The 24,126-nt window shown below is 41.1% G+C and overlaps 2 protein-coding genes across 7 annotated transcripts in view; both read left to right on the plus strand.

The window, feature by feature from the left end:
- lipeb (lipase, hormone-sensitive b) overlaps positions 1-10,764 on the plus strand; it is a 28,007-nt gene extending 17,243 nt beyond the window's left edge. For all 6 annotated transcript variants that reach the window (XM_036006730.1, XM_031288628.2, XM_036006731.1 and 3 more), the window contains 6 exons: positions 890-1,034; positions 1,768-1,995; positions 3,144-3,329; positions 4,776-4,957; positions 5,772-6,038; positions 6,716-10,764. In XM_036006730.1, the coding sequence (XP_035862623.1) occupies positions 890-1,034; positions 1,768-1,995; positions 3,144-3,329; positions 4,776-4,957; positions 5,772-6,038; positions 6,716-7,120 (1,413 nt within the window). In that variant the 3' untranslated portion in view covers positions 7,121-10,764. The remainder of the gene's footprint in view (positions 1-889; positions 1,035-1,767; positions 1,996-3,143; positions 3,330-4,775; positions 4,958-5,771; positions 6,039-6,715) is intronic.
- Positions 10,765-11,741: 977 nt separating this feature from the next.
- The window catches only part of tmem145 (transmembrane protein 145), a 49,345-nt gene continuing 36,960 nt past the window's right edge, over positions 11,742-24,126 (plus strand). The window contains exon 1 of the mRNA XM_031288669.2: positions 11,742-12,062. Within this exon, the coding sequence (XP_031144529.2) occupies positions 11,952-12,062 (111 nt within the window). The 5' untranslated portion in view covers positions 11,742-11,951. The remainder of the gene's footprint in view (positions 12,063-24,126) is intronic.

Consider the following 24,126-nt stretch of genomic DNA (forward strand, 5'->3'; position numbering starts at 1 on the left):
TGATTTGTACAAACCCACACTGACCGAAACAGTGCTTGAACTCACACACTCACTTGTCAGCGGTCTCACTCTTAAGATTTATTGTGACAAGTACGGCTTTAAGACAGCACTGCTGTAGCTGCTACTTTTTTTTCATACTGAATCACTGGTTGGTGAGGCAACATACAAACATACACACACTGTGCTTTTTCTGGCATTGTGAATGGAGAGCTGTCACTTTCACTGCCAGCCCTGTCATAGCTTGTCAAAAAGGTGTTTGGAGAAGATAAAGACAGAGGAGGAAAGGACAAATGCAAGGTGGAAGGAATATTTTGTTTGTCAAGTTTTGATGCCTTTCTCACATTTTAAGGTCACTGCATTGCAGCTGTGAAGTAAAGCACTTGCCTTAGGTTGGCATAAGAATAGTAAACACTTTACTTGACTGTAGCAACACGAAAAAGAGAAACAAAGTATTCTGAAAGTAAGTTTGCTTTGGTAGACAATCCCTGTAAATCCACACCATCCCCTTGCCTTTGTCTTTTTCCTTCATACACAGCAAAGTAGGACATGTGGGCACTTTTGTTATTACCGTATAAGAATAAAGAAAATGAAGGTTACTGTGAGGACAGCTCATTCTCCCTTTGTCTAGACAGTAAGCCAGAAAGCAGACAGATGACATCAGAGGGACACATCATTTTCATAACTTTTCATCCTTGCTGCTTAATGTCTACCCCCACGCATCTCTCTCCCACTACATTTCTTTCTCTCTCTGTCACTCAACCTCTTTGTTTTATTGTGGTCGCTGTTGTTTCTCATACATTTAACAACATGTAATATATTCACTGTGAAAGTAAGTGTTTTTATATTCATAAATTCCCCCCTCCATTCCCATGTCTTCTGTCTGGCGCAGCCCTATCTGAAGAGCTGGTCCCAGGACCTTGGTGTCCCCATCCTGTCAGTGGACTACTCTCTGGCCCCTGAGGCCCCCTTCCCAAGGGCCCTGGAGGAGTGTTTCTATGCCTACTGCTGGGCTCTGAGAAACCACCACCTACTAGGTACACATAAATCACACAGCATTGTTTATTTTGGAGTGCTGGCTTTTTTAGCTCCCCTATACATTTTCTGTTTAATTATTAAAGTAGTTGGAAAAGTATATGCAGTTGAAATGCTAAATACATTAGGCAGGTAAAAGAAAGTAGATTTATTTTACTTAATGAGCAGGCATAACAAAAGGGGTCAAACTCACTCATTTCAGAGTGAAGGTGTCCTGTGGACTGCTTCTGTAAATCCTCGCCAACGTTTACCAATTCCCTGTACCCCTCAAGAGAATTCATCACTTTGCAAGTAATCTTGCTGCAGCACAATGTCTTGCACTTTACCCTGTGTTCTGCAAAATCACACAAATTATGATGCTCGATATTCAGGCAGACAACAAAAGACATCTGGTCGATTTGGGGTACATCCGCCCGCTGAAGCACGCTGTGTCAAATTAACAGTGATCGCAGTGCAATATGTTTGTGCTGTAGTGTACAAGAAAACAATATCACGGCCATGAGGCAGACAGCGAGACAACACCCCCTTAAAGCAGCCACATATTCAGCAGTGTTATGGTGGAGAAGAGAGATCCTGTTACTTGATTTGGGTCACACTGCTTTTTCTTGCACCACAGTGCATTTTCTCTTAGATGTCTCATTTCATTTTATGTTCCACTTTTCTATGTTTTCCCATTGTTTTCTTTCCCTCTTTTTCTTCACCGCTATCATCACTGTCCTATTTTTATCTCTCCAGGCTGGACCGGAGAGAAAGTGTGTCTGGCTGGTGACAGTGCGGGAGGCAACTTGTCTGTGACGACATCAATGCGCGCTGCTGCCTTTGGTGTGCGAATGCCAGATGGCATCGTGGCAGTCTACCCGGCTACCCTGCTGACCGCCTACGCATCTCCCTCCCGTCTGCTAACACTTATGGATCCCCTGCTGCCGCTCAGTGTGCTCTCCAGGTGTCTCAGCGCCTACGCTGGTAAATGTGTGTGTGTGTGTGTGGGTGTTTAAAAAAGAAAATCTGGTCTGGATTTTTCATTTATCTGGTGGAGTTGAGAATTAAGTTTACGTCTATTTTCCTCCATTTTATTGCATGTCTCTGCTGCTCCACATTATACATATATTCTTAACATAATGGGCTTCACTGTTGTTGATGCCAGACTCGTTTGACAAAAACAGTACTTTTCCCTCGCAGAACACGGGAGTTTGTGGTCCATCGATGCCTCGATCAGTTTGTTTGTGTTATTGTGTGACTTTGGTGAATTCAAACTAACCCTTCAGAACACCAAAGTATGGATAAGTACCTCATTCAATCCCACTTCAAAGGTGTGTTTTCTTTTGCAGTGCTGGAACAGTTATTTTCATTATCAATTAAGATATTCTATTCCATTTAAATATATATATAAATAATTCCGTCTAAACATATTTTTTTTAATTAATGAGTCTGACCACCAGCTAAAATACTAAAAAGCTACATTTAAATAGATTTTGTGTCAATGAAACTAATGTCTGTTTTAGGACAGTAATAACAATCTTATTAATCATGAAACTATTTTGCTCTCATCTTGGATGTCACTGTTCCTTATGTAGTACACAATGTGTATAATATAAGAAATTGTAATCATAAATCTTTATTGATTTTATTCTAGCCGTATTGTATTGTGTCTGAAATAACTCAAACTTATTAGGATATAGATTGTTTTTCATGTGTTGTCAAAAATGCATGTAAAAAGCAGAACACTTACAAGTCTTTTGATAAATTGTTGTCTCACAAGAAAAGGAGGACCGTAATTTGCAACATATGCTAAATTCTGACAGAGATATTGTTTATCCTGTGTCGCCTTTCAATAACTGAACTAAAACACTAATCATTTTCTACTTACTCCTACACTCATCACGTGTATTGCTATCTGTGATACAAATTGCTATGTTGCAGTATTGAACCAACAACTGTCATTTTTTTCTACTTAACTCACTATTATGCCTTTCCTGTTATTTCTTTCCCATCCTTTCTGTTGTTACTCATTCATGCTTATTCAAGAATAACAAAACCACTTTTTATCTCTCTTGTACATCGATCTTCTATCAGCTATCCTACTAAGCCTTCCTCCATGTCTCCTTCTCCAGGTGCTGACCCGCAAACCGAGACACAGATAGAGAAGGCGAGCACGATGAGCATGGTGAGGAGAGACACAGCTCTGCTGCTCAGAGATTTCCGACAGGGAGCCTCCAACTGGATCCACTCTCTGCTGGATTCCAACAGAGCCTCAGCCTCCCCCAGTACAGCTGCAGAGGCGCCACCAGGAGCCACTGGTATACCACTGACTGTGACTGTGTGTATGGGTGTGTTTATGCATGCATTCAGGTGGGAACGCTGGATGAGATGTGGTGCTTTGATCGCATCTATCTGCTGAAAGGTGTGTGTGTGTGTGTGTGTGTGTGTGTGTGTGTGTGTGTGTGTGTGACATTTTCAGCATCTTCATTAGGCCAATTTTGAGTGCAACAACATCAACTGCCCCAAAGTTCATTTACACTCCATATGGAGGAGGTTATTGATATGGATCTCCTTTATTCAGCATTCAACTAACCAATTACTGCTTTATCCTACCTTGTTAGGTAACACTCCTGTAGCCCATTCATATCAATTCACCTCTTTGGAGCAGCAGGGCTTTGACAGTAATTGTTAATTGTAGCCACCGTAAATCTAGTGGCGAATCGTAATTTCCCTGGTGTCCCCTTAGTTAGGTGACACCCCCACAGCTGCAAGCCCAAACTAATGAGAATGTCATTGGTGGGTGTACATTATTAAAAGGCCATCATGGTGCTGAGATGGTTCATTATTAAAGAGATGGGAGATCGGTGGCGTTTTGTGAAGAGACTAGCCATGACGACTCTTACAGCTGTGTTTTGACGGCTCAGGGCGGGCGGATGATATCACCGTGCCAGCACTGTTTGAATTTCCTCCACCCACTTCTCTATTCTTCCTGATACATCCCAATTTGCATTTTATGCTTTTAGCTGTTGGCTGTCAACCAGAGGACATATGATAAGTGGAAACGGTAGAATAAGTAAAAGTGATTGTGTACTACTAGGTGTGTATTTTTTCCTGTCCTCCAGCTGCCATTGACCCCAAGTCTGTATACTTTACACATCATATAATTAAGCTTTAGCGTTAGTTAATGCAGGACACTGAAGTCATACGCCCGCTGATTATATTATCATTCCTATCAGACACACACCAATCACAGCCATTCTCACATCAAGGCGGTCCCTTTTAAATGTGACTCTCTCCTCACTGGTCCCTGCTACACTGACGCTGCTTCACTCACTGCTGCTGCTAGCAATGTTTTGCCTCCACCACCCTAGCCTCCACCTTCCTAGTTCAGAGTCCTAACATGACTCAAAGTTTAAAAAGGGTTTTCAATGTCTTTCTTTTGGCTCCCTCTTTTTTTTACCCAGGGGGGTTTCTGCATGGTGCTCCCTGTTTCAGCTTAGCATGCTGCTTGGCTGGTCCAGGGAGCATTATCAAGAGCGGAGCCATCAGCGCCAAGCATAACTGTATTTCCATTTGTTGCAATAAATGGTTAAATCTATGACGAGAGTGTTCCTGACTGAACTGCACTTTGTGTGGTTAATAGTTTTTTTATTGACTTATTTTTGTTTTGTTTGTTTCTCTTTTGTTGTTTCTCTGAAACATTTAGTTTTGTTTTGCCAAATGCCTCAATTATTATTTCCCCTTCTCTCCATCTTGTTTCTTAGACACAGTGAGGAAGAGCATTTCAGAGGCGTCCATCTCTTCTCGTCACGCAGACCCCCCTGTAGCCTCCGAGACCTCGGAGTTTCCCTCCAGGAATCTATCTGTTAAGAGTCAGACTTGCCAGGACTTGGGATCCCACAACAATTCCACTTCTCACAGTGCACCGTTGCTCAATGAGCGCACTGTACGTCACGCTTGAACATGTTTATGTTGAGATTGACATGCTCTCAGTTGATGCTCTTATCCAGAAGAAGTTAACAGCATTAAATGGCTAAGGGCTGTTACTTAAAAGAACACTCAGCTGTTAGTGGGGATTGTTGTGGGAATTTAACCTGTGATGATGGGAAGGTCTGTACTTTGATGATAATTATTGCACCATTGCAGTGAAGAGAAATCACACCAGCCTCCAACCTATGATCAGGTTATCTTTGCTTTCAGACAGCTTGCAATAAAACGATTTAGCCTACAGCTATAGCCTTTTTAAGAGGCTCAACAGTTTATCAACGTTGAGACATTTTGGCCCTCTATCGTACAATGTTGTATACCCTGCAGTGATGTGCATGTTTCATCTCGATGAACTCAGCTGAGATTATGTCACCCATGCCTAATGAACAGATTTGGCTTTAAAATGCTGACTGAATATCAAAACGTTTTGGTTGTGCAGGTACCAGTTAGGTATTGCAGATTATCCTCGCATGTATTTTCACACAGGCAGAATGGATTAGTGGCTGGCTTGGGAAAAATAGCAAGCAGTGTTGACGCAAGATTTTAAATATGCTTTTCCTCCTTAAAATGGGGATTGTTCAGCCAAGACTCTCAGGCATCGAGCCAAGGTTTAGAAGATCTTCACAAGGACAAAGTGCTGTGTGTGTATTTGTAATCAAGTTTGCCTGTCTAATATTTTATGCCTTTCTTCTTATTTCCTCAACATTACCTTCACTGTCAACTCAGTGCTGTCTAACCTCTCCTGAATTATTTCTTATCTCTTTTTTATGTAGCCAGAAGATGTGAATTTCTTCCTCTCCAAGGATGTGGATCCCGCCGTGTCCAGCGACCTGTTTTCAGTAGCTTTACCACCCCCTGCTGTAGAGGAGGGATTAGAGCTGGAGCACCCTGTGGAGTTCCCCTTGGGATTTGAGCCACTGCGCTCAGAGAAGCCATCTAAAATGAGGTTGCACAGCTCTCCAGTGTTCAAGGATCCGTTCTGCTCTCCTCTGCTGGCTCCTGATAGCATGCTGAAAGGGCTGCCACCTGTACACATAGTGGTAAGGAGAAGCAACCGTGTGAATGATTGACAGGATAATGGTAGGTAAATGGGAAATTATACAGTTAAATACACAGAGGTTAAAGGTTGCTCACTCAAATCAAGTGTCAAGCTGTCAATTATTACATTAAAGGGCTTTTGATGCCCTTGCAACTGTCTACATTTGGTTGCATGTATGATCCTCTATGAGAAAGCTAATCATTCATACGGTATGTTTCTTCAACAAGTTTTCAACTTAGCGGCTATGATGTTGTTAGAGCTTGCAGGAGCAGACCTGGATAAGGATTGTTTGTTTATGATGGTGAAGAAGAGAAGGGAGGAGCAGAGAGAAGGTTTAGGAGGTAAAACCATGCAAAAATGTTAAGAGCTAAATTACCGAGGACTGTACAATGCTTACATCAGAGTGAGATGGAGTGTGATGGGAGAGATGGGAAGGTTGAAGCCTGTTCTCTTATGTGAGAAGGGTGTTAAAATGAAAATGAAGAAATTGCTGCTGATTTTTAAGTGGCTAGAGTGAGTCAGCGAGAATGTAAAGAAAGCGGGGACAAAAGAGACTGGGATGCTTGGCTTCCTTTTCTTCATCCCTTAATTAAGATTCTTGACATGTCTGAAGGGAATCCTAATTTGCTTTTCACCACCCCTTTCCCTCCCTCTCGCTTCTTCTCTCTCCCCTCTCAGGCTTGTGCATTAGACCCCATGCTGGATGACTCTGTGATGTTTGCCAAGCGTTTGAGGAACATAAACCAGCCTGTCACTCTGTGCGTGGTGGACGACCTCCCCCATGGCTTCCTCAGCCTATCGCAGCTCTGCAGCGACACGAAGGAGGCAGCCAACGTCTGCGTGGAGAGAATTCGCGCCGTCTTCACTCAGAAGGACACACCACCAGAGCCACGCAAGCACCGCAAGCTGGAAAGGACCGATAGGGGTGTATCGGCTTCTCCTGGGGAAGATGGTTCTCTCTTCGTAGGCCCCATAGAGAGAGGGGAGCTAGCTGTCAGGAGAGGGACTAGAATTGCTGATGGGGAGGGCTTAGTTGCTGTGGCAGCCCAGAACAACACTGACACTGTTGGTATTGGGCCTTAAATAAGGTTAGATAAAAAAGCAGTTTACCCGAGGAGTGAAGGGACAAAGAGTAAATGAAAGTCAGACAAATTTAGGCAGTGCAATGCCTAAAAGGGAGAGAGAAAGCATCCTGAAAAACCGAAAGGGGGAATACTGTGTGTGTGTGTGTGTGTGTGTGTGGCAGTCTAATTTTGAGAGACAAAAAAAATAGGAGGAGCACTGAAATACAACTTCCTCTGCTTTACAATCACTTGCATTACTTGCCCGTGCACCATCATGCACCGAGGCAAAGCTGGCAGTCAAAACGAACACACCCACAAAAGACTTTTAGACTATTTTAGAATAAAATGGTAATTTACCAACTACTTGGATCAAAGACTAGCACTCACCCACACATGCAGCACACATACTTAACAGAGTTGCCATTCGGCAGCGGACGCTCGGACATAAAGCAGCGGAGAAGATACTTAAGACGAGGCCTGAATGGGTGATTCATCTAGGCTAAGGCAGTCATTTTAGGCACTAATCAGATAGTGGTAGGCACACTATATGCTCAGTATAGAGTCATCCCCATCAAAATGTCCACTTGTACTTTAGGAAGCCACTCTAAATCACACTTAATAACTCCACATTGTGTTATCTATTACGCCAGTTTGGCAGTCAATACAGCTCACTTTGTGGATAGTAACTCTGTTGACTCTCTCTCAAATAGAATTACAACACTTAAGAGAACAGACTGAAAGGCTCTAAACTGGATGAATTGATGTACTTGAGATAATGTTGCAGTTTTTAATCATATCATTAACCCTATGCAGTACTTTTGTTATTTATATCCTTTTTTATTTCTAGATTTTAATCCTTGAATCATTACAGGTTTGTTGTTGATACACCATATTGTTTGTTTAATGTAATCATATGCTGTTTATTCAACATTTTTGAATGTGCTCAATATTTACCTCTGCTTCTTTGGCACAACCGCTCCGACATCCCTGGCCTTTCCCATTAAACTCCTCTCTGAAATGCATACTGATAGGATAGAATAAATGTACAACATTATTACACAGGGACACAGTACCCTATCTAGATGCTGCCTGGGGCTTTTTGTTGTGTCGATATTACTAATGCAAAGATTGCATTTTATTAATTGCTACATTAAAATTTGTGGAGATGCACTGAGATGCATTATTTTCTGAAGACCAAGTACTTGCTTAAAGACGTGGGAACCAGCTTTATTAGTCTAAGAACAGTCCTAGCATTTAGATGGCTGAAAGGGGCTAAATGTTCTAATTGTTATTATTTCAATACTTCAATTGGTCAACATTCTCCTTCTGCAGAAGTAAGAGAGAAAGGGGCAGCAAAAAGCCCTTAGCTAAACTCCACGGCACTGATTCCCTCTCAGGTTGTCCCCGTTCCTCGCCAGGTGATATTGCTCACTACTTACTGTGCTCTGCACAGTATGCAGTGTGTCAAAGTACCACTTCTCTTGAGTCAGGGGACTTCCTGCCTGACAATCTGTTTCTACAAATCAGAGGCTTTTAGGCAAAACTAGAGGACCCTGACCAAGAAAAGAGATTGTAAGAGTGCTGTGTAAAAGCCACCAAACTTGTATTAAGTCAACTAAAAGTGGCTGGTGGACCAGATGTTTTTGCTTTCCACCATCACATTCATGGTTGACTTTGTTTTGGATAACCTGACGGCACTCCTCTGAGCGTATTGCCACCGAAGCACTTGAAAGTACACAAAAATGTCCTTCGGAGGTTCAGTCCCTCTATCAGGTCCAACTAAATATAGATGCCAACAATGCTGGCACTGTCCTGCCCTTGCCTGGTAACAGGACTAGGGTTGCCAGGTCTGTAGAGAGGGATGCTGTGTGATGAATAGGATTTAACTGAAGCTCCGAGTGCAAAATCCTCCCCCCGTAGAAGAGCAGGATTTTCAGCAGCAAAGTCATGCTACAGGATTAGACCATGCTCAGTTCTGTCAGCTTGGAGTACTTACTGCAATATTTTTAGTCAGATTGATGGAAAGAACCAGGACCGTGAAGAGGAAGAAAGTAATGCACTCATCCTCTCCGAGATACTGGGCTGAAGTTTGTACTTGCTTTACTAGCCGCTGTTTATGCTCACACTGCACTTTTGCAGTAGTTAGGCGATCCGTGCAAGTGTATTTTAAGCTTGTATACGTGTCACTGTTTTTTTTGTGTGTGGAATGTGGAAATTCAATTGATCACGCTAGTCTCTGTGGTGTGAGGAACACAAGCTCATGTCATATGTTCACATAAAAACACGTTTGGCACTTTACAGTCAGGAGACTATTCATAGTATTAATCATCTGTAGCTGAGAGCAACCTCAAACCACTATGGGACAATGTCTTTTGTCTGTGATATCGACTTGACTCCATTAATCTTGTAAAACACTACCGCCTGAAACCCAGCAGGGTTGATTGACCATTTGTATCAAGTGAGCTACTACTAAACTTTATTTTTTAAATGTGTCAAATTCACCCACTTGCTGTTTATTGACCTCTGTATGCCTCTTACCCTTGACGACCACTCATGCATCAAGTTAACCTGACTGCAGGAGATGTACCAGAGAGTCCATCTGGTGTTTTGGACAAATAGGTTTGCAGTGTTACCTTTTTTAGTTTTCCCAATTCCTTGCATTTGTGTGGCTCTTACATTAGTGTTGCTGCTTCATAGCGTCTTAATTGTTATTCTTTCACTGACCAACTTTATTATCACAAATTGTCCTTGTGAGTACAAGCTAGTTGTAGTAGTTTAGTGTAATGGTGCTTTTTTTGTCGTTCAATTATCAGGTTGTACAGCAAACTTCCTAAGTTTTACTCTTCCAAAACTCTTTTTACTTGAGATTTTTTTTTTGCTGCAGGCTTATTTCGTCAAAGTGCAATACTTCTACAAACGTGAGCTAGCTGCTTCAACATTTACAGTAAAGCTATGCAGTTACACATCACAGTCTGTTTCCTCAGTCAGAAATGCTGTGATGCTGTTTATTGTTGTGTAATGTGTTTGAATCTCCTCAAGGTTGTTGGCATACCAACCTACATACCACAGCACTTTTTTTTGAACTTCCTGGAAACCTCAAAAGCATCAATGCGTTGATGCGACTGACCTCAATACTAATTTGATTAATAAGTTAGATCTTCTAAATGTATTGTTAGTTTCAAAACGGAACCAAATACTGCAGCCAAAGTCTTGTAACAGATGTGTTGTTCTTGCCGTTTAGTGTTTGCTGGTGTCAATGCAGGTGCTAGTCAGTGCCATAGCTTGTCTGCACTTCATATGCAAATTGCTCTGAACTGTAAAATGTAATTCTGATGTAGAATATAATTAGCCTTTAAAAAAAAAAAAAAAAAAAAAAAAGCCATAGACTGGAAACAAAGCTGTCTTAAATTAAATTTTCTTTTATTCAAAACGCCACAAGTGCAAACCTGTGAATAAAAAAAGAATGTATATTAAACATTATATGATTCATGTAGATATTTTTACTTTCAGATTTGTTAATTAGATTGATTGATTGATTGATTGATTGATTTGACTGCATTTTCTTTGCAGGTTTCATACTACAGAGTTGTGTCCGATATGCCACGAGTAGGCTGGTTTCTTCCTTTGTTGATTTGTATCTAAATAAATATATTCTCCCATGAATCGCTGTTGTGTTCGAGAATCATCCATTTCTTTGCATTGATCGAAAGAGAACGAAAGGTTAGCTAAAAGTCACTGAGAATAAGGAAATATAGATTATAATTCAATCTAGCTGGTCAGATCTTGGCTTTTGATTCTTTTTTATGTATTTGTGAATATTAAAAACTCAATTGAATTTTACCCAAATATTGAAAGTCAGGACTTGGGGAAAGGTCAAATACAAGTTTGACATTTTGTGAAATGTATAAAGTGTCAGATCAAATCTTAAAAACACACTGCAGAGAGCTCTGTGATATTATTCCTTTATCATTTCTCTACACAAAGATGGAAAGTAACCAAGTACTGTAAGTATAGTTTTTTGTACTACTAGTACTTTTATTTCCATTTGATGCTACTTTATAGTTTTACTCCACAGCATTTCTGAGGACAATATTGTACTCTTCACTCAACTACATTTATGCACGGCTATAGTTACTTTTACATACAAAGATTTAACATACAAAACATACAGTATGGGCTAATAAAATATGATGCTCTTGTATAGATTAAACTACCCAACAGTATATAAGTTGGTTACATAAGAAAATTTAAATTATATGTAATTACTGTATGATAAAGTTCTGCATAACTTTTGAGTTGATGTACATATTGCTGTACTTAGATACATTTTTAAATGCAGGGATTACATTGTGCTAACAGACTACTACTTTTACTTAATTACATGATCTTATACTTATTTCACTGCTGTTTGCATGGACACAGTATTGCAGACACCTTTAAAATGTAACATTTCTGACGTAATTCAGCAGAAATACAGCCTGTTAGATCCTGTTGATATATATCCTGCTGATTGCTGATGACATAATGTGTCTCAGTGGTACTTCATTAGAGGTGTGTGGCCTCTAATGAAAACACGATCGCAATCAGAGAAAACATTTTTAATGTGTTACCGTGTCGCATTCTCAAAGCACGAGCAGAACCGGGAGCGCGCACTCTGTACCCCCCTCCTCCTCCCAAACAGCCGCACATCCAGCTTCAACTGCTGTAGGGGGCCACATGCATTGAAGGGACTAGCGTGAAGGCGCCCGGTTCTTCTCTGTGCTCGAGCCGTTTCACCGTGCGCGCTCCCGCTCAGAGACAGGCTTCGGGGAGACCGGAGAGCAGACCAGCGGCAGCGGGGAGAGAGAAAGATGGAGGTGAGGGTCGGGGAGAGACTCCTGTGCCTGGCTGTGCTGTCCAGCGTCTTCTTCGTGGACTCAGTCCTCGGTAAATACGTCAAAGGCATCGTCAACACCAAAGAGGTGAGCGCTGTTTTTTTCTTTATCTCTTTAATTAGTTGCCACTTGCGTCAATGACACCGACACAGTGGGAGTGGGGAAGGGGACTCGACTGCGTATCCTCACGCAGGTGTCTCTGTGGTGTATCTGTGGTGTTCCGCGGATAGACGAAGGGGCTACCACCAATTCACCTCGAAGTTGCCTCGGATATTTACATGCCTGTTTATTGCCGCCATATGAAACACACTCACCTCTATTCTGCTTTGCAATTGCGCGCCATCTGCATGCGAGTCATCTGTGGCGTATATTTTACCCTCATTGTGAGTCTTTGGCATCACTGTAGCCCCAGTAAGCGGCATCGCACCAGTCCACTGCTGCCCAGCCTTCAGTTGTGATTACTCATCTTCAAGCCAAATCCATCTTAACGTGCATGGTTTGTTGCCGTTGTTAAATGTAAATTAGCGGTGGGATTTCTGTTTATGATTAGAGGACCCGTTACAGGTGTGCGTCATACGGCTGCTGGCGCGCAGCGCTGGATTTGTGGTGATCCTTGAGAAACTGGGCTCAGTCCAGCCTGGTCAGGGTTTTTTTAGTCTGTTTTCAGGCAGATCAGCATCGACATCATCGCTGCCCTGACAAGATCTGCGAGTTAAAATGTTAACTGTGCAGCTGAGCAGATACTGTAGCTCTGGACTGTTTGTGATTCAGAGGCTACCACCTACTGTTCCAAAGCTCTGGTTTGTATTCTCAAGAGTTTGTGGATCAGGTTTTTGACATAGTACAGAACAGATGTCTACCATTTTGTTGTAAGTTTAACAATACAGGCCACAATGCAGACAAAGTAGCCTCTATAACAGGACTGGCAATACAACACTAAATTCAAATGATTAATTGTTTAGAACATTATGGTAATTATGTTGGAATTTCTACTAAAGCTGTGCTGCGAAGTTCAAAGTATGTATCTCCCTGAAACAACACATTTGACCTTTCAATCTGTGAAGTGAGTTCTAAATAGGGGGTAAAGTAAATTAATGTTCAATAAATATGCCACATAGGTACACAACATAAGATACATACCAAAACAATTTTAGAGGCTAAGTTGCATCTACAATTTTCTTCTTTTAATCATTCTAATTTATCAATTAGTCAACAAATTGTTTAATCTCTAACATGAGCACCCTCAGTAATTGATATCTTCAGTCGCCTCTTTGCAGCAACAGCAGGGGGGAGGGGCTACTATGTTGTTGCACTTTTCGACTCAGGTCACAATGTGATGGAAGGTGCATCCATGTTCAGAAATATAAAAATATAATAAAATATAAAATACTAAAACACAGTACAAACATTGTGCACCAACCTCTGAGGTGTTTCATGTACCAAAGGTTTTTATGTCTTGCCAAAATGTGACTTGGCAGCAACAAAAGCTCTGAAATACTTTGCTACCGAGCACCAGTCTATCACCTTACTTGGATATCACCTATAGTTGGCTCCTCCAAAAACTAAAGAACAGAATCTATCCGACACCAGGCAGTTTGAGCCAACAAGCTTTAATTCTCACTCTAGCATTCTGACTTGTGCTCACATTACCTGAACATTGACTACAGTAAATAAAAAAATGCGCCATGAACTGGGAGATTGAAGTCACCAGTTTGAATCTCCAGGATGATGACGGAGATCTGAATGGATAAATTGAGCAAGAGGCACTCATCCATCCATCCGCTGTTGAGATGCCCTTGAACGCAGCGCTGAATCTGCACCTGCTCCAGTGAAGCTGCTCAGTGGCCAGCAATAGGTTGCACTGGGCAACTTCCAAGTGTGTGTGTGTGTGTGTGTGTGTGTGTGTGTGTGTGAGAAACACTCACCATGTGTCAGTGACTTTTGTGTGTGTGTGTGTGTGTGTGTGTGTGTGTGACTCCAGCTCTTGACAAGGAGGGCGCCTACTTTTCTAGTCCTCTGCAGTAAATGAGAGTATAGTTTTAGTTAGTTTTGTCTTGTTATGTAAGGCCACAAGTAAAAGAGGTTTTACATAAATAAGCAAATTCTGACTTAAACTGCTCGTTTCTTTATCTATTAATCTGATTATTTTCTCAATCAATCGTTCGGTCTATTGAATGTCAGAAAATAGAGAAAAGTCCAATCAACACTCAGAAATCCAAATATATTCAGTTTACTATCATAAAAGGCTAAGAAAATTAACGAATATTTACATCTGAGAGGCTGCCAGTGGATTTTCGGCATTTTTGAACGATTACCAAGATAGTTGCAGATGGATTTTCTGTTGATGGATTAATCAATTAAACAAGTAATTGTTTTAGCTTCACTATATTGTATGGCAAATCAGAATCAAGACATGATGAAAAATAAACAAATGCACTTTATTTCTTAGGGGTGTGCAAAAAAATTGATTCAAATTCGAATCGCGATTCAAGCTCTACCGATTCAAAATTGATTCATAGAATTCCAAAAATCGATTCATATTTTTTTAATTCAAAAAATAAATTTGTATTTATTAGGGCCCGAGTGCCGACAGCGGCGAAGGCCCTATTGAAACTGAAGGAATTCTTCTTTCTTCCGGTAAATGAATCGCCTTTTTGAGGGGCTTAACATACTCAAAAACTTACCAAAATTGTCAGTCACATCAATTCTGGTGAAAATGTACGTATTTTAAGAGTTTCGGGAATAGGTGCACAAAAAATGGCTCGCTAGCACCCCCTAAAAAATAAAAAAAATTGAGCCCCTGCAGTACGTTTAATGTAAACTCACAAAACTTGGTACACATATGAAGCATGTCAAGACGTACAACAAACGCCATTGGAGCCATACCCTAAACCCAACAGGAAGTCTGCCATTTTGAATTGAAAGTTCGAAATTAGTGCGATTTTGGCCATTTCCACGTTGTACTGTAACAAACTCCTCCTAGAGATTTCATCCGATCAACTTCAAATTTGGTCTGTACCATCTTAAGACGTTAAAGATGAAAAGTTGTTAAAAGAAAACCTTTTCGTCAAACGGTGTGGGCGTGGCGTGGCGGCCATTTTCAGCATTTATCGATGAACGTAGAAGTTGTTGTAACTTTAGTGTACATTGTCATATATGCCCGAAATTTCTCACGTTTGACCACCTACATATACCAAAATTGACTTTTGGTCATAATGCCCCCCGGTGGCAACAAGAAATCCGCCTTATATGACAAGCATAATCCGATTTACATGAAACTGATAATGTGTGGTCTACATGTGATACTGAGCCGCCCCCTATACTTTAACCACGCCCATGTACTTAGGCCACACCCCTCTTATGGCTTTTGAACCATTTAAGGTAGAGTCTTGTGTGAGGTATCATTGAACTCAGCAGAGTTCCTTCTTCACTGGTGATGGTTTGGCCTGCCCCCTATGCTTAAGCCACGCCCCTTTCATAACTGGTGACCCATTTAAGGTAGAGTCTTGTGTGAAGTATCATTGAACTCAGCAGTTTTTTTTTGATTGGTGATGGTTTCACCCGCCCCCTATGCTGTAGCCACGCCCCCTTTCACAACTAATGAACTGTATGACGTAGAGTCTTGTGTGAGGTATCATTGAACTCAGCAGGGAGTTCCCTTATCATTGGTGACGATTTGTAGTGTCCGAGTGCTGCGTAAATGCACGGTTACAAGGAGCAGCGTCCGCCAGTAACCCCAACGCGCGCAGAGGAGCGAGGGCCTGTCCAATGCTGCTTGCAGCTTTAATTTTATTTTATTTAAATTGTACGTCTACTGCTATCACATGGGAAAAGTAACTACATTTACAGACTGTGAATCGTTTTTTTTTAATCGAGAATCGTTTTTGAATCAAATCGATATCGAATCGTAACATTTTCTGAATCGTACACCCCTATTATTTCTTGCTTTTCAAAATCTTATTTGAACCTTGTTATCGGTTTTCCCGACTTACCCTTGTGCTTCTGAACCTGTCAGGGATCATTTGACAACCTAAGCAAAACAACAGAGCACTCTGAATGACCTCAGGTAACACCTACCTTGACATAGTGTGTGTGTGTGTGTGTGTGTGTGTGTGTGTGTGTGTGTGTGTGTGTACAGTTTAACACATCATCAGTCTTGCTCGTGCATTCCGGCTCCAACAAGGTCACCCACTAACTCCCCTCCACATCCCCTCTCTCTCAGATTTACACACACGCACGCACACAGAATAAACCCCAGCACTCACACACAAAACACTCGGCTTCGATCCCATGATGCTCTAGTTGTGTCAATGTCTGCAGAGCTGAAGGCAGAGTTTGTGCAGAGCTGCAAATTGACAAATGTAATTTACCACACTGGAAGGGCTAAACTGTTGGAAACTGTGGAGCGCCTGGAGAAATTTAGAAAAACACAAGCTAAGTTATCCAAAGGCATCACTGCAGCTGCCTGGTCAACAGCTTTCTTTGGGCCGGTCGATGTGTACAATTAGCTTTAGTGGCTCATGGTGTGTGGAGGCACCGATAAAATGTCCCTTTGAGAGGCAGTAGTAGCTTTAAGGTCAGAGGAAGGTTAGCGTTTGAATCCAGCTGGGACAAATGTGGGAAAGGAATAAAAATCTTGTACTCCTTCATCAGCAGCCTGTTTCCCCTGTGTCCATAGAGAGAAGTTGAACTTCTACAAAAGCATAGTCTTTGTCTGGCTTTGATTGGGCTGAGGTGTTGCTCAGTTACATTTTTACAGGACACACTTGCTCTTACAGGTGTCAAACCTCAGTTTCCAATAAGGCAGAACGATTTTATGTAAAAAAAATATGTAACTGCAATTTTTCTGACTAATAATTTACTAATAATTTAAATTGTGATTATTTTCTATAATGTAACTACAGGCCTGTACTTATGGTCTTCATAGTATTAATTAAGTCATAGGCAAGCATAATCACAATTGTTTGTAGTTGCTGCATAAATATAACCATGTAAAAATGTTGATTAATGCTGTTGAGGTTGTCCCAGAGTTTTCTTCTTTTTAAACCAGTCAGTCAGGGAAAAGGGAACTTCTAACTAAACTTGGCTAGTGAGCTTTAGAAAAGTTAAGCCCATACATAGTAGCCCATAGTCCAAGTATGAAAGACACCAGCATGTGATGAGTTTATTAACCAGGTAGTCTATATCCACAACCTTCCACTTCTGGGATTGCATTTTTTTCGACTGGATTTCCGTTGCCTAACACTTCCTTTGTGTTGGAATTTTAAACTCCGGTTGATTTATGAGGACTATGGTTAACTGCTCCTCAGATCTCTGCAGGGTAAATCCAGACAGCTAGCTAGACTATCTGTCCAATCTGAGTTTTCTGTTGCACGACTAAAACAACTTTTGAACGTACACGTTTCACCAAAACAAGTTCCTTCCTGAGGCTATTTTGCAGCGGCACCGGGGCTCCGTGCAGCGCTTAGCGCCGCCCATGACGATTTTGATTGGTTTAAAGAAATGCCAATAAACCACAGCACGTTTTTCTCCCATCCCGGAATGCTGTGTGGACTAGCCAGACCCTCCTCAGCAGCTTTGTGGAGGAAGGTCTTACAAAGCAAGACTATTAACCAGGCAACAGACAGTGAGTTTCCTTTTTGTTATTTGGCCAACACAAGAGTTAAAGTTGATTAACTACAGCTAAGTAGAATACTCTACTAAGTGTACGTAGTGTAGTAACTCTTGCCAGCTTAAACTTAATGTTAATGTTGAGAGGATTTTCTTTTTTTTTTAAGATCATTTTTTGGGCTTTTTGCCTTAATTAGATAGGACAGCTTAAGACAGGAAAGTGGGAGAGAGAGAGGGATGACATGCAGCAGAGTGCCATGGGTCGGAATCGAACCCAGGCCGCTGCGGCAAGGACTAACCCCCAATTTCCACCGGCTGCGGAACAGCTGCGGAACGGCTCCGCGACGGCGGCGGAGTCATTAGGTTTCCATTAAAGTCAATGTGTGTAGCTCCGGCGATCCACAGCCCTCCGGAGTAGATACGCAGAGCTTCTATTTTTGCGCCGGAGAGCTCAATTCAGATTGTGCAGGACAGGAAGTTGAGCACAGAAACAAAATAAAACATCCGGTTAATTTTCAAAATAAAATACACTGTGCTCACAGCGGATCATATTTCCTTGCACTACACCTTGAAAACACAGCACAGAGTTGTTTCCCCTCTAATCCTCTCGATGGAAACAAACTGTTGGTGGTTTTGTGGTTCTATTCTACCTGAATTCGCGAGATCTATTGGGTCCTCGTGACGTCAGCTGTCAGTCATGGCCGCAGCCGTACCGCAACAAATCCGGACCTGGTGGGTATTGGCGGACGGCGGAGCACAGAGCCATTCCGCAGTGGAGCCGTTCCGCAACCGTTCCGCAACCGGTGGAAATGATGAAATGGAAATGAGTAAACCTTAGTACAAGGGGCGCATGCTCAGCCAGGTGAACTATCTGGGCATACAACTAATATTTAAAATTGCAGCTCTTGTAATATAAAAAACACTTTTTTCAATGTGCGACTCATTAAAAATAATCAATTATTCATCTGTAGTTTTCTAAATTATTTTGAGAATTGAGGTTGGGGATTTAGAGAATCACACTGAATTCTTATTATACGCAAAAGTGTGGCTGTAGAAAGGTTAAAATGTCTTTGGTTTCCACAGTTGATGAAACTGTGTGGGTTAGACCAGAAAGGTCTTTAAACTTGTCTTTTTAAAATTAATGAAAGTGAACAGCCCTTGAAAGTTCTTTTTCCAATTTAAAAATGTAGCGGCCATATTCATCAGCGTTCCTCAGTACACTGGGCCTTTCTCCATCCTAAAATCAACATCTCACAGCCTGAGGAAAAAACACTGATAGATGGGGTTGATAAAGCAGCAGTTTTTAAATTTCCTACCAGGATTTCTGGACTTAATAGGATGATTAAGTAAAGAGGCCTAGGATGCAATGTCTTATTTTAATTAGTGCCATGTCTTGTCTTCAAATATGCCCGTTCTAAGTTCTTGATTTTCTGCAAACAACTTTGAAAGTCAATGAAAAATCCTTCAAGCTGACATTGTAGTAAGTTTTGGGAACCCTGTATGTGTAGAATTTCCAACTCAATCAGTTCTTCTGCATCTCTTTTTGATGAGGACATTGTGATTAGATACAGGCACTGTGCAGGTGTGTGCATGTGACGGAGTGTTTAATAGGTCCATATGCTTGCTTTATTGTGTATGTGTTTGCATTTCTACAGAGTCTGTGCTCATGTGAAACACCCAGAGAGGGATAGAGTATGGGTGTGTTTGTGTGTGTGTTGGTGCGTGAGAGTGTTTATGCATTGCAGCGTTGTGTAACCCTGACTAATGAATCATTGAGAAGCCCAGCGGTCCAGGGGTGACTTGACTAGCTGATTGGTAATTAATTGTTAATGAGGCTTAGCAAGCAAACATGGTTCTGGAGAGAAAGAGGAAAAAGACAGAAAGCTACAGAGATGAAAGGACAAAAAACTGGGAGGGAGGAAAGAAAGTAAGAAAGAAAGAAAGAGACTGAGAGAATAAGCACTTGAATAATGGGGTGTACACACACATGCGCAAGCACACACACAACTTGGGGAGGTGGCTGAGTGATTCTGCATCACAATGCAGTGGCCATGGGGAAATAAGAAGACTAAAAGGCACCTCATCCACTGTTGCTGTTCTTCTGGGCTCAGTTTCTTAACTTCTCTCTATCTCTATATCTCTCTCTCTCGCTCTCTCTCACACACACATTCACACTAACATTGGGCTAACTAACGGCCGCTTAATTTAGTTGTTTACGTTGGTGGAATAGTTAGATCCTGGTGATGAATTGTGCTAACAGCTATCTGAGCGTCATGCTTGTTGATGCCTTGTTAGACTCAGTCATCTGCCTTTAAGGGAAGTCCACCGATTTTAAAAACAAAGTCTGTTTACAGATCTCGGGGAGTACTACTGCAAATATGGAGAAAAAAAAAGTTGTATAAAGCCTTTTTGTGGCTTCAGAGGGAGCTGTGGGAAATCTGAAAAATTGGCTCAATTGAAAATGAAAAAAAAACAACCTTACCAGTTAGAGATGGTCCGATACCATTTTTTGCTTCCCGATTCCGATACCCTGAACTTGCGTATCGGCTGATACCGAGTACCGATCCAATACCAGTGTGTCATATATTTTATTATGTTTTAACAATTGTATACTACTATCCCTGTATGGATGTGATATTATTTCTTTGTTGTCGGCCTGGCTCAGGTTAAACTCTTTGTGAAACATGAACAAACACAAACAATGAATGCCACAGAACTTTCTTTTATTATCCAGTTTGACAGTCAGTTATAACGGAAAAAGAATATAAATAAACTAGATTTTCTTTAGGGCTTTATTACGTGATATCGGATCGGTGCATAAATTGCAGTACTTCCCGATACCAGCGTTTTAGGCAGTATCGGAGCCGATACAGATACTGGTATTGGTATCGGAACATCTCTACTTACCAGACCTTTGTAGTCCGCTCCTCGTCTCTGCTTGAGGCTAGCATAAGACACCCAAACCTCTGACCAAATTGTTGACGGTTGAGTTGAATTGTGTGTGAAGTAGGTGCCACGTTTTGACAAGGAATAATAAAGATGATATTTCTGGTTCTGCTGCATACATTTTGATCTGTCTTTTTTAACCTGCTTAAATGCTAAATTGGCAGAGTTCTCTTTTAAGCTAAACATGCCACTGACTTGGAAATAATGATTATTTTCACCATCGATTAATCTGTCGATTATTTTCTCGATTGATAGCATGGCCTATAATATCAGACAATAGGGTAAAATGCTAATCACAATGTTTAATCCTTAAGCCACATTTGAGAAGCTGGCACCAATAAATGTGTGCTTGAAAATGAGCGAAATGGCTAATAATGCATACACTGATATTATTGTGCTTCCAACTTTGTGGCAACAGTTTGTGGAAGACTCTCCCATTTCAACATGACAATGCCTCCATTAACAAAGCCAGGTCCATAAAGAAATGGTTCTCTGACTTCTATTGCTTGACTGGCCTGCACAGAGCCCTGAACTCAACCCCATCAAACACGTTTGGGATGACCTGGAACGCCGACTGCGAACCAGGATTTATCACCGAACATCTGTGCTTGACCTCACTGATGCTCTTGTGGCTGCAGATGAGTAAATCCCTGCCGCCAGGGTCCAAAATCTTGTTGAAAGCCTTCCTTGAAGTGTGGAGACTGTTATAGCAGCATATTGATGTTTTTTTTTTACCACAATCTCATATGGGTGTAATGTTTGGGTGTCCATATACCTTTAGTCATAATCCCATATGGGATGGGTCAAATGTTTGGCATGACACAGACATAAAATAAAACTAACTAACATAGTGTATTTCCTTTCTCATGTTGGCTCACTTTTCTAATCACAGTACTGTATGACCTTTTAAATATTCTGTGCTGTTTGCTGATTGGTTGGTTGAATGCCTGGTTAGTTAGTTAGTACTTCTGGTATTTTATTTAAAATTGTGACATGAATAAACTTGGGATTTATAATTTCAATACTTTATTTAAATTTGGTTCCATGTCTTGTCCCTAGTAAATAACTTCCTGTTGTTTCTTTAACCAGCTGTTAACTCTTTAAATGATCTACAGAAAGTTGGTCCAGAAAATACTGTGTGTGTGTGTGTGTGTGTGTGTGCGTGTGCGTGTGCGTGTGTGTGGGAACTGGCTCATATTGTATAGCAAGAGGGAAGTCTAACTAATTATCTGCTTTGAACACCATTGTTCAGTCGAAGCTGTATTATACTACTGCTGTGTTTTTGAGTAGGAAATTTGAAGGCCCAGTGTACAGGAGTGTGACAAAATAAAAGTGTTTGTGTGTTTTGAATGAAGGGCTTGGCCTTTTGATGTTTCTATAGCAGCTGCAAACTAAGGCATGCTGTAGTTGCTATGACAATAATGACGGGGTGTTGGTATGCATGTTGGTTTCAGAACAGCAATGCTGTAAAAAGTGTGTGTCCAACAAGGGGGTCTTTCAGTTTGAGCCTGTGGTGAGTTAAATGATACCCCCCACTATCCCAACCAGACCACCCCTCTCTCCTCTCTCCAGGGATTCATCTTTGGGTCAGTGCTCCCCTCTGCTGCCCCGGTTGTCATGGTCACAGCCTTAAGCGTCAGCCGGGACAACGCCGAGGTGGGAGTGAGTCTCGGGCTTCAGTGACTTTTGGAGTTTGCCATGAATTATAACCCGGAGGCTCGGGGGGATGAAGCTGCCTGGCAGCGGCTGAAATATGGCTGCGGTTTTGTTTGCTGTGATATATGGAGGCAGCAGGGCTAGCCACGCTACACTGCTCTGGTTGCACTTTATTTCTCTGCACAGAAATTACTGTGCTTGTTTTTTAGGTAGAACACAGGACAGAGGTAATTACAGTATAATGGGGCATGGGGAGTTTTGCTGGTTGGGTGGAGATCAAAAGTTCATAACGACTAACCTTAAGGACAGTTTTAATAAAGAAGAGCAGAACTGTGTGCTCAGATAATTCCTGAACTAAATAATCTAATGATTATTATTTATTTTACTGGTTAAAGCTTAAGTGCGTAACTTTTTTACATTAATGAACGTCCGTTACATTCAAGTCATTGCCAAATTAGCTGATACAAACCTAATTATGACTTTCAGCTCCGCAAAACTCACTCTTTATTTCTCAGTATGGCTATGTTTAGAAACTGGTGTCATGTGGTGACTTTCGCGTGCAGAAAATCCCACATAGAGTTTGCAAGTACAACAGCAGAAATTATTTGTACACATGAAATTAGATGAATATGTAGGCCACATGTACGCACATATGTACATATTCATGCAGGTACATACAGAAGAAAGAAGAAATGAAATGTAAATAAATAAAATAAAAAAGGGGAGAGAAAAAAAGAAAAGAGAAAAATTAAACGAGAAATCCCTCTCTTGTCGTTAAAGCACCGCAGCAATGGTACACCAACAAGCAATGCAAATCGGTCACACTATAGATCAATTGAAATTATTTAACATATACTAATGAGGAATCAATGCTGCGCATGTCCTTCTCCCTGTAGTGACTTTAACTTAGAAATGTACTTAACCATGGGCCCCCAAACAGACTTGAATTTTCCCGCCGACCCCCTTAAGGTGAATTTAATTTTCTCCAGAGATAGGAACATCATGAGGTCTTTAAGCCATCAAGAAGCTTTGGGGGTAAATGGTGAATTCCACTCAAACAATATCCTTCTACGTGCTAATAAGGATGCAAACGCAATAGCATCCATCCTCCGTGTCCTCCTTGGTTACAAGCAACTATCGTGGAGGAGGGGTGGGGGTGGTGCGCGATAACTGAAGGCTTGTATCATGTGGATGCCCCAACAGTTTTTTTTTTTTTGCTTTAATTTGGCTTTAATTATTAATTACTTAGATTTCCTCATGGGGGAGACAGACACTACATATTATAGCTTTAATCTGCTACATATTTCTTGATTAATTGTTAATTGTTTGGTCTATAAAGTGTCAGAAAATAATTACAATCCCATCACCATTTCCAAAAGCCCAATGGGACATCTTTTTGTCCAAGCAAGTCTTAAACCCAAAGATATTCAGTGAAGGACAAGAAAAAGCAGCAAATTATTACATTATAGAAGCTGGAACCAGAGAATACTTGAAAAATGACTTACTCAATTATCACAACAGTTGCAGATATTTTTTTTTTAAGATTCTTTTTTGGGCATTTTAGGCCTTTATTTTTATAGGACAGCTGAGGACATGAAAGGGGAGAGAGACGGGGAATGACATGCAGCAAAGGGCCACAGGTCAGAGTCAAACCAGCGGCCACTGCGTCGAGGAGTAAGCCTCTATATGTGGGTGCGCGCTCTATCAGGTGATTAGAGCCCAAGTTGACATATTATTTTATCTGATCAACGGTCCAAAATATGTTCAGTCTACAAACAACACTAAGAAAAGCAGCAAATATACACCTTTGAGAAACTGGAAAATGTTGGCATTTGTTCGTTAAAAACAATTAATAAGTTAGCAAAATAGTTGATGATTAAAAAGGAGTTTTATACAAAAACATATAGAGTTCTCTAACATTTAATTTAACATATTATAA

Source organism: Sander lucioperca, chromosome 10, assembly GCF_008315115.2.
Source record: "Sander lucioperca isolate FBNREF2018 chromosome 10, SLUC_FBN_1.2, whole genome shotgun sequence".
In the NCBI taxonomy this organism is placed as follows: domain Eukaryota; kingdom Metazoa; phylum Chordata; class Actinopteri; order Perciformes; family Percidae; genus Sander; species Sander lucioperca.